At 41.6% G+C, this 11,425-nt stretch overlaps 1 protein-coding gene across 2 annotated transcripts in view; it reads right to left on the bottom strand.

Annotated features, from left to right (window-relative positions):
* Window positions 1–329: 329 nt before the first annotated feature.
* MCTP1 (multiple C2 and transmembrane domain containing 1) overlaps window positions 330–11,425 on the bottom strand; it is a 260,031-nt gene continuing 248,935 nt past the window's right edge. For both annotated transcript variants that reach the window (XM_062617486.1, XM_062617487.1), the window contains 3 exons: window positions 8,233–8,342; window positions 4,571–4,668; window positions 330–2,406 (listed from right to left, as the gene is read on the bottom strand). In XM_062617486.1, the coding sequence (XP_062473470.1) occupies window positions 2,335–2,406; window positions 4,571–4,668; window positions 8,233–8,342 (280 nt within the window). In that variant the 3' untranslated portion in view covers window positions 330–2,334. The remainder of the gene's footprint in view (window positions 2,407–4,570; window positions 4,669–8,232; window positions 8,343–11,425) is intronic.

Genomic DNA, 11,425 nt, shown 5'->3' with positions numbered 1-11,425 from the left:
GCAAAAGTGGATTCACTGAAAAATTGTTTTAAAATGTGATTTTAAAATGTCCTGTTGTAGCAGGAGAGTCGCATTTAACCAAAATGCATTCTTGGACCTGCATTGTATTTTCAGTGATATCAATTTTGAGTTACTAAGGCATTAGAAGTAGTTCACCAGTTTTCCACAAACAAGTCTTTTTCTCCCCTTGACCCATCCACTTCCATGTTTTGGGGCTTACAATACTGAAATACCACACAGAGATATACAATGTTTTCATTTGCTTGTCCTTTGCACCACTCATGGAAAACAGCATAGGGCTTCAAAGAAAGAGGCTTCCTAATAGCAAGTAGAGAGATGCATAAAATGTGTTTAATGCAGTAGATGCGTGTAACTAACTCAGACTTTACCACCAAAGTAGACATTTTAAATTGAGTACAGAAAAAGAAACACAACAGGGAATTGCACACAGACCGATGGGCAACATTAAGAAGGTACAAGGCTTACAGTGTATCAAATAACTCTGCAAAACTGACAACTGGCAACAAACATTTGCACATTGTCAAGACAAAAGTCCGGCTTTTTAAAAAACAAAATAGGCTCATCAGTGATTCTGAGTTTATCAATTGTATGCTGCTCTTCAGGCAGCATACAAAGAAAAGAAGGTTACACAAGCTTCACAAGTAAATTCTTTTAAAGTCATGATGCAGCAAGAGCATATTTAGGTCCAAGACTTTCTGCAGAACAGTTATTTGATTGGCATTTTCTCAAAGATAGAAACAGAAAGATCAAAATAACTGTCACATCAGAAACCAGCTATCATCATATCTGTAAAATAAACAAAGCCAGGATGGCCTTTCATGGGCAATGAAGCTAACATACAATTCTTTACACAAATATATACACATTTGCTTGCAAAGTATTTCTAAATAGTCTTTTCAAAAAGTATTGTTAGAGTAGTGCAATATAACTTTATCAGCAATTGTAACCAGCGAGAGGTAACCCAAACAGGACCACAGGAACAGCTCCCCTCGAGGATGCAGTCCTGCCATTCTCCCCTGGGCAAAAATCCCCTTTCATGTCGCCGGGAGCTATGGCTAAGAGCTGTGCACAGGTAGTCCCTTAGGAATGAAGTCTCTGCTCACTACATGGGGAGCTGAGCATGGAAGTCTACATGCAGCTACCAGAATATATCCCCAAATACTCGTTATGTAGTGGCCGCTAGGACATTTGAAATGTAAACTTTCCCATCTATGTTCCACGTAATTTATAAAATAATGCAGTTTCCATGCAGTAGGGCACAACTGTATCAGATGAACTGACTACATTATTAGCTAAGGAAATAAAACCAGTATATCAGTTTTATCACAGCTGCATTTTTTCCTCTACACTATATTTCACATTGGTAACAGGTAATGTGCTATATCATAAAGCATATTGATATGATCTTGTGATCTGAAAGCAAAAACATTTTCTGCAAGATTGCATATTAAAATAGTTATGTGCACAGAAGGTGTTCATAGCATGACACCAAAGCAATATGGAGTTAGCTTGATAGTACTTCCATTACAACAGAATTATGAACTTTATTCACTAAACTATGTAGTACAAATGAAGACTACCGGTACATATAGAAAAATCAGATAGGCAATCAGTTACAAACCTGGCAGTATTTTGAGAGAGACAGAGATTTTTAGATCTTACAATGGAATGATAAATACATCAGGAACTACTTTTGGGAGCTCCAGAAAGAGATTTGCACTTGGTATTTCTCATTACCTTATAAGCAGCCCTCCTGCACAGGAAAACATTTCACCAGGAGTGAACACAGGGTCTGGAGTTCAAAAAAATCTGCTAAAACTTAAGTGCAGTAGGGTTCACTACATTGTATTTCTGTTGAAACATATAAAACATAGAAAATCGTAATGGTGGCTTACTGGATAAACATATTAATGTTCACAAATACAATCTGACTGAATTTTTTGAGTCAGATTTAAATGTACACCTTTTGCAGATTTAGTCAGCATGATTTGACTATTTCAGGTACCTTTGACCACCAAGTAGCTGTGCGTATTTACCATTTTAGACTGATTCCTTTAATGTGTTATGCTGCACCTAATTAATAAGGCTTTCAAAAGCAGAAACCCTACTTCAAACCTTTGACAAATGTCTTTACAGTGTGAAATGTATCTTCAATGAGAAATGCCTTTTTATAATATTTACAAAATCTCCCCATTAGGTAAAAAGGAAAAATAAATAAAAAGCTCAAGAGAGAAAGGAAACACTGCTTAGGCTGTAGGCTTTTTCTTTTATCTTCCCCCAGCAGGTGCTTGTCCCTTCAACACCTTGAGTTGGCTAGCCAGGGTTGTTTTTCTTCCTCTTGCTTGGGCTGTGACTGGGATCCTGTTTCAATTCATGGTACTGCACCTGTTTAAACACAATGTTCAGAAAGAAACTAGTCAGGTGGCACATGCTAGAAAAAGAAAGATCTCTATTTTTTGAAAGAAAAAGAAAACTATCCCCCTGCAAACTAAACGGGATCTGTAGCTGTGATTCCACAGCAACAGAGTGATAGATCTGGAGTAAGAAGGAAAGACAGCATTAGGAAAATCCTGCCAGGAAGTAACACTGTGTGCTGAAGTAAAGTTTAAGAAGGCTACACCTTTTGTTTTTTCCATAAGCTTTAATAGAGAATAAACATTATTCTCTTTAAGGAATTGGATGAATAGCCTTTGTAATGTTTCTTAAAAACTTGCTTATTTTCAAAGGCCAGTCACAGAGGGGATGAGATTCAGAGGTGTATGTGCAACCATACCTCCTATTTATATATCAGCTCTAAACTGAAACCTCTACCTAGAAATGTAGAAAGTATATAATCCTTGTGATACTGGAGGTGATTTATGTGCCTGACATTATCTTAATGGTTGCACCTCCTCAAGAGATTGTGTAATGCATTACAAAAGCTTATAATTTACAACCAGCTTATTTTTAAAGGAGTTTATGTGCACGGCTGAACTGTGGCCACATCAAAAACTTTCACCCTAGGAAAGTGAAGGCTGAAATGCTCTCACAGTGCTGCCGCAAGACAAAGCCACCCACCACTGACTCCGTGTCGGTGGACCTTCTTTTGCCATTTGATCTTCCTGTTTTATTTTTTAAACCCAACTTTTTAATAATTGTGTGGTTTTCTCCATATTTTAAAATCCCCAGCCTAATTTCCATTTGGGCATAAGCAATTACTTTCAGACCTATTCTCCATGCATACGTAAAGACTCATGTCAGCAGGTAGACTTTAGAGATGACATATCAAGTATCTGTAAACAAATGACAGTGTCTTAAAAACTCACTGAAGGTGAGGTGTCAGGTAATACAGAATCAGAGAATGGTTTGGCTTGGAAGGGACCTTAATCCCTCATCCAGTTCCAAAACCCTGACATGGGCAAAGACACCTTGCACTAGACCAGGTTGCCCCAAACCCTGTCCAACCTGGCCTTAAATACTGCCAGTGACTGTCCTGTCCCTACAGGCCCTTATCAAAATCTCCTCTCCAGCCTTCTTGTTGCCCCTCATAAGGTATTGAAAGGCTACTGTAGGTTTCCTACACAAAACCTTAGAATCATGGTATCACAGAATCAGCTAGGTTGGAAAGGACCTTTAAGATCATCAATCTAACTGTTAACTCAGTACTGCCAAGGCCACCACTAACCTATGCCCCCAAGTGCCACATCTACATGTCTTTTAAATATCCCTAGGCATTGTGACTCTACCTCTGCTGTGGGCAGACTATTCCAATGCCTCACTACCCTTTTGGAGAAGTTTTTCCTAATCTTGAGTCTAAACCTCCCCTGGTGCAGCTTGAGGCATTTCCTCTGGTCCTGTCACTTGTTCCTTGGGAGAAGAGATCAGCCACCTGCTGGCTACATCCTCCTTTCACACGGCTGTAGAAAGTGATAAGGTACCCCCTAAGCCTTCGCTTCTACAGACTAAACCCCTCAGTTCCTGCAGCCGTTCCTCATCACACTTGTGCTCCAGGCCCTTCACCAGCTGTGTTGCCCTTCTCTAGATCTGCTCCAGCACCTCAATGTCTCTCTTGTAGCGAGGGACCAGAACTGAACACAGGCTTCAAGGTGCGGCCTCACCAGTGCCCAGCACAGGGAGATGATCACTGTCCTGGCCCTGCTGGCCACACTGGTGCTGATACAGGCCAGGATGTTCTTGGCCGCCTTGGCTGTCTGGTCACAAGCTGGCTCATGTTCAGCCTTATCCCAGCTGTTTTCACGTAAGGCTGGAGGCTGCTTTATACAAACTAGCACCTGTTACTGTCACCCATCTACTTGTCTTTTTACTCATTGCTCCAAAGAATTCTCAAAGGCACAACTAAGGTAGTGGCAACTTTCTCATTGGAAAAAGGTCTAGCAACCTCCTTAATGTCCACCCTCCCCACCTTGAGTATGCAATTTCTCTGCTAAAGAATACAATACTGTGCTAAAGAATATGATAGTGAATCAAAGTAACTGCTTTAAAATGTGTTTAAAAAAACCCAGAAAATCATGATGCCGTATATCAAATCAACAGCCATAAATATACACACCACTTGCACATCTGAAGGAACTCTGGATAGAAAGTCAAGTAGCTCATTGTTATCAATTGCATATGGACTTCGAAGCTTCTTTGTAAACTTGTTGATACCTACAAAGTGAAAATTCAAATGTTACTATCACTATTAAAAAAAGCCAAACCAACATATTTCTTGGCAAAGTTCTACAAAAGATTTTAGGATCCATTTTAAAGTAAGTTTGACATTAGCACTGAATTAATGAATGAATGAACTGTAAACTCAGGCTCTAAAAGTTGTAATCTGCTGCTGTGGTTCCCTCTGCTTCAAAATGCAAACGTTTTAAGCACATTTTCAAATTCTTCAAATATATATATTTCTTTTGTTAAGTAAAAGAAACTGTGGTTGTTATGTGGAGGTTGCAAAAAGGAGAGGAATAAAGCATACTCCATTTCTGTAGCAGAGAGGATGAGCAGTAATGAGTTTAACAGCTTGTCTGCAGGGCAGAAGATTCAGGTCAGACACAAGTAAATCCTTCTAATGCTAAGGATGGTGAAGCTCACAGGAAGCAGCAAAGTCTGCATCAGGAGAAGGCTTTAGGATAAGTTTAAACAAGCCTCTGTGCGGGAATGACAAATACAGATGAGCTGATAATAGTGCAGAGAAGGGATGTGGTATCTTCCTCAGATGTCATGGTTTCACAATGCCTATTGAAAATTACTGCTCAGAAGCACCAAGAAAATCCTCCCCAAACTAGCAGAAAGTAGGTTTTTGAATTAAACTAATTTTCTTATCAGTACATGCTGGATCAGGTTCATACACTTTTCATGTGAGAACACTGTTCATGGGCTCTGCGCACACACATTTGAAGCACAGGCAGGAATGGTACAAACTGTGCAGACTCTTGTGTGAGTCAAGAAAGCCAGGGCAGCATTAAAAATGTGCCATCCTGTGTAATTTATCCAGGCTGTATCAGAGATAAAATAATACAGTTTACCTTCCACAAAGTCTTTGGTGCCAAGGCCTTTTGGAAAGCTTTAGCAAGGACATAAAGCTTTGGGATGGAGAGTACAAGCTGCGGTCTTGATAACACCCACAGCCTCCCACTTCATGAATTCTCAGTTCTGTTGTATAGATAGGAGATGCTGCCATCTTTTTATCTCGTGACAGAACAGTGAGTGTTGAGAAGGAATATCTGAGATTAGAAAACCTTGTTTAAGAGGGTCCTTTGGATCAGCAAGTGACTGAGAAATTCAAGATCTGCCCCACTGTTTATTGCACGTGGCCACTGGACCACCTATGCGTGATATGGTCTCACCTTGTCCCACCTGATAAAGCACCAGTCATGCTGTGAAAGTAAATGCATGAATAAATCATGATCAAGGCTCAGAAAAGAAAAGCATTGACCAGATGAGATGCGACGCTACCAGAGAAGTAAAATACAACAAGAAGATTAGGTCTTTTCCAAAGTGTGGAAATTTTCTGATGAAAATAATTTTTTTGAGTCTTTTCCAGGTAAACAGCTGTAGCTGTTACCAGGAGGTTTTACCAAGAGGTAAACTCAGTGGTTTTACCACCACTACAGTGAATGAGATCCCAGTGCAGAGCCGGTTCCTGCTCTACTGTGGCTAATGCACCATTTGTTGAAGGACTAGCAGTCTCCATAACGAGAAGCATGGCCAGGAGGGAAAGAACTAAAAATTCCTGCCAGGGCAGGCTGAAAGAGGCAGTCCCTATGGACGCACAGAAGAAAGACATCTATAAGAAAGACCAGCCATAACATGGAGGAATTTTCATTTAAAACTCCCTGACTTCCCAAACAAAGAAATGGGTGATGCTGCTAAAGACCAGCTCAAACTCTCCTGTGAACAAAAGTCAGATAACAAAGGTAATTTTCTTCCAAGTGCAGTAAGTATGAAAAAATGTATATACACAGGGGAGCCTAGAAATACACAATAATGGAGAAAGCAGGCATGTGTTTAGAATGCATTTTTTGAAGGGACAGCTGCTTAAGGCTACACACAGCATGACATGGCTCTGTGTGAACATGGTTCACCCCAGGGAGGTCTGGGCTGCTGGCACTGCAGCTATGCAGTACATGTCTGGTCTCCTGGCTTGGTGCAAGAGAAATATAGAAAAAATATAGAAGGGATCCCCATAAGCTTGCTGAGTAAGAAGCTACCTAAACTGAAATGCAGGAGGAAAATGTGGACCTGAAAACTGTATGAACAAAGGTGCTTGAAGTTGTATCTAGATAGACTAGGTTAACTTGGGGACAGGAAGAAAAGAGATGGGGAGGGGAAGAGAACATGGTGCATTTACAGTAATTTGTGCTTATGCTATCTATCCATGGTTTGGGAAGCATGGACTCCAGTTTGGGAGTTGAGGTTCTTCCTTGCCTGAAAAAGAAAATTTTTGTGGGGGAGTGTGATCCTTCTGGGGGTATCACAGAGGTCCATGTCAGGAGTTTTTAATAAAAAAGTGCTAACTAAAGTTTTGTGGGTATTACAATCTCAGGTTCTTGCATGAAATCAAGGGGATATATTAAAGCAAGTGTACAAGATGCCAGATCTGCCCAAAAAACCACCAGCAAAAAGGATAATAGACCAAGTACTTCAAACTCCAGTAACAGGAGGCCTACCATAGTGTGTGTGTGTGCTAGGTAGCACCCACGTGATACAGGGTATGTGAGGAATAAGTGAAATTCCAAGACAGGCAAAGACAGTAAGCCCACACACTTGCTTCTTTTAGTTCCATAGAAATGCTTTTGTTCAAACCTTCCTTATGGGTTCTTCTCCATTTGGAATATTCTGTTACAATTATTTGTGAGGACTCAGAATATTAATAATACTGACTGATGTATAAAAATTACGTTCTTTGCTGTTAGTTCAATGATTTTATGTTGTCTCTTAAATTCAGAAATTTTTCACATAGGCATAATAGCTATCCTTTTCTTCAGAAAGAAAACCAGCCCCAGATTTAACAGGACAGGGCCCTTCACAGGTCTGCACTATGGAATAAGGGCGTAAGTGTAAGATGTATATACAATATACAAATGTATATACAAAATATACAAATGAAAACTTAGGGCACTGTTTACGACAGATGTGGTAATGGTAGCTGTTTAATATCAATATAAAGAATAAACATAAGGACAAGTAGTGAGAGCTTGGATCAATCATGATTTCACCCCGCTGCCCATGCACACCCGCCCCCCCCGCCCCAGTTTCTGCTCATTATCAACACCAAATACCACATATACCTTTCTGTCTGACTAAAGGTGACCCTTTACAGGGGTTTCTTGTTGCTATGTTTACATACAGTTTCAGAAGACGAAGTACTGCAGTAAAAAAGGCATATTGTCCTAAATGCATCATATAGATTGAAATGCCTCTGTCTGTGTATAAGTGGTGAAAATAAATCTGAGTAATATCTAGACAAAGCTACACTTTGATATATGAAGAATCCTCATGGCTACATGTTTATAGTATGATGAAGTCTAGAATGCCAGCCAAGAAAAATGCATTTTGCAGGTGGCCCTAAATCTTTATGCAGTTGTCATTTTTAACTAACCTGTCTGTTTCCATCATGGGGCAGCTTCAAGACCATAAATACAGAAAAGTACTGACAATATAAGTCATCCCTTCAAAAACATTTTTTTCTAAGTGGCACAGGCAGTTAAAAGAGACTTTACTTACCCCAGACAAGGACAATGTATCGTAGTGGAATGAAATACAGGATTATGGTAAACACGGACAGGGCAACAATTGCCAGCCAGCTCAAGAATGGGACAGTCCAGTTGAATGTACTAAAAGGAAAATTAACAAAAGTCAGAAATGTGGTCACCCAACAGAGCCAATAAAAATATAAATAATGGGCAGGACAGGGGAAGAAGCACCAGTTCCATCAGAAAGAACAAACTGGAATTACAAATGGATACATGTATACTGTAAATCAGCTGAGCCTGGGCTTGGACTCACTACCAGTGGAAACTAAAAGAGCTCCTAGCTTCACACACTCCCTGTGGAGTGTGCATATATCAAGCCCGTCTTCAGGAAGGGACTTTGAGGCTCATCCAGTTCCAACTCCCTGCCACGGGCAGGGACACCTTCCATTAGACCAGGTTGCTTCAAGCCCTGTCCAACCTGGCCTTGAACACTGACAGGGATGGGGCAGCCACAGCTTCTCTGGGCAACCTGTGCCAGGGCCTCAAGCACCCTCACGGGGAAGAACTTCTGCCTAAGAGCTCATCTCAGTCTCTCCTCTGTCAGGTTAAAGCCTTTCCCCTTTGTCCTGTCCCTAGAGGCCCTTTTTCAAAGCCCCTCTCCAGGTTTCCTGTAGCCCCTTTTTGGACACGAAGCTGCTCTAAGGTCTTCCCTTAAGGAGCCTTCTCTTCTCCAGGCTGAACCAGCCCAGCTCTCTCAGCCTGTCTCTAGAGCAGAGCTGCTCCAGCCCTTGCAGCATCTCCGTAGCCTTCTCTGGACTCACTCCAACAGCTCCATGTATTGTATCACAGTATCACAGTATGCTAGAGATTGGAAGGGACCTCAAAAGATCATCTAGTCCAATCCCCCTGCCGGAGCAGGAACACCTAGATAATGTTACACAGGAATGTGTCCAGGCGGGTTTTGAATGTCTCCAGGGAAGGAGACTCCACAACCTCCCTGGGCAGCCTGTTCCAGTGTTCCGTCACCCTCACTGAGAAGAAGTTTCTTCTCAAGTTTAAGTGGAACCTCTTGTGTTCCAGTTTGTACCCATTACCCCTTGTCCTATCATTGTTTGCCACTGAGTAGAGCCTGGCTCCATCCTCGTGACACTCCCCCTTTATATATTTACAGACACTAATAAGGTCACCCCTCAGTCTCCTCTCCTCCAAACTATAGAGACCCAGCTCCCTCAGTCTTTCCTCATAAGGGAGATGCTCCACTCCCTTAATCATCTTCGTTGCCCTGCGCTGCACTCTCTCCAGCAGGTCCGAGCTGAACACAGTACTGCAGTGGGGGGGGGTATCCCCAGAGCTCAGTAGAGGGACAGAATCCCCTCCCTTGACCTGCTGCTCCCTCTATGGGGATGCAGCCCAGCACATGGTGGGTTTCTGGGCTCAAGTGCACACTGCCTTATCTTTACTTTGATTTATTGTAAGGAAAGTGAAAGCAGTTAGTCTGATCAGGTATCTTCCCCTCTGCCTGACATTTACATGCACTTCCTGGCCATGTCCGCTTCTGTCTTGGGGGTACGTTCAGGAAAAGGCAAGTATGTGGGCATGCAAAGCTGGTAATTCATCCATGCACCCAAGAAGGAGAGGGTTAGGGAAAAGGAGAGTGCAGAACAGTCTGTCCTAAAGACAGACATAATGCAAAAGCACTGAATGAAAAAAGGAAATAAAACAACTTTGAGTGGGGAAAAAAAATAATGGAGAAAAATGACAGAAGAAGGAAGAAAAGGAGGGAGTGGAATAAGATAAAGTACACTGCAAGGAAAAGCTTTATCTTCTAGATGAAATAAAAGAAATATTATTTCTTTATGGATAAAGGAAAAGAACTTCTGGAATCCCATCAGAGTTTCAGGAGACTGCCTTTCCAAGAAAGCCCCAGAAAAAAAACATCCTCATCAAGGTTCCCAATCTCTACACTGTGATCACCTCACTTTAGAGAGTCTGAGGTGTGACAGAGAGGAACTGAAAGCTGAAGAATCTTGAAAGAGCCACACTGTGGCTCTCCAACCTCTGTGTACAGAAGGAGAGGGAGGCCAGATGGCCAATTTATATATATGTCCCACGGGAACACTGGTTAAAGAGAGCTTGGCTCAATGGGATTGTTCCATGAAGGCACCACCATGTCAAAAGTGTTGCATGACATTTATCCAGAAGGAAAATGTGGCTTTGGCTCTAAGTAGTCTGATGATACTCTTTAAAGTATTATCACTAGCTACATGCCCAATCAGTGTGATTACATTATTTTGGATTCTCTGGCTGAATAACTGCAATTATCTGAATTGCTAGCCATATTTTTCATAATGAGCTCTGGCTTCCTGTGTTTATTTGTCTTCTTTTCTCCCTGGCAATTTTGACATGTCTCCAGAGTGAACATTATGTTGGTGTCACTTGGTGCAGGATCATTCCCTTTCTCCTCAGGGGACACCTGCTCTTTTCCCCTCTTCTGCATGCATTTGGGATGAACAGAAGGTTGAGGGTCTGCTCATGTTCCTGTGACTCGGCTTTGTGCAATGGATCACAGACACGCCATGTGTGGGAATACTGGCTCCTCACTTAGCAAACCTCCTTATGTGCTGTGTTAGCACAGCACTCAGTACAGGTTTCCCATTATAGTTTTAGGAACAAATTACAAAGATTTATAGGAAGATTTGGTCTCAGTTTAGAAAATTCTGTTGCTCTCATCTGGTATATAATAGAACGGGACCTACTTCCAAAATGCACAATTAGAAAAACTTAATTATCAAGACAACTTCCATGAACAGCCTTTTGATAAAAGACTTATTTCAGATGCAGGCTCATTTTGCTTGCCTGGAAAAGTAATGCAATATAATGTGCTTGCACCTGCCTGTGCTGCTGTGAACACGGCTGTCTGCAAGTGTCCCCATGGGAATGCTTCCGAGGCTTTCCTGTTAGGGACTTTGCTCTTAAACGCAAAAACAGCAATCTCTTCTTGAATCCTGATATGCTTGCTATTGTTGATAGATTTGGAAGGAAAAAAATCAGGCAGAACAGCAAGACAGATGATCCTCATGTTTCCTATAGGCTGACCTTCATCCATCAAGTTTCTAAAACTCACTTCCACAAGTTGGAACTTATTTGGGGGCCATATCCCTTCCACAGGCTATGGTCTCAGAGGTGTGAGACACCAATGTGCTGCAGATGGCACCAGCAGTGGA

The sequence above is a fragment of the Pezoporus occidentalis genome, unplaced genomic scaffold (genome assembly GCF_034315485.1).
Source record: "Pezoporus occidentalis ecotype Australia unplaced genomic scaffold, CSIRO_AGI_Poc_V1 ctg197, whole genome shotgun sequence".
In the NCBI taxonomy this organism is placed as follows: Eukaryota; Metazoa; Chordata; class Aves; order Psittaciformes; family Psittacidae; genus Pezoporus; species Pezoporus occidentalis.
Note: the sequence above shows the minus strand (reverse complement) of the source record. Positions and strands in the feature narration are given on the sequence as shown.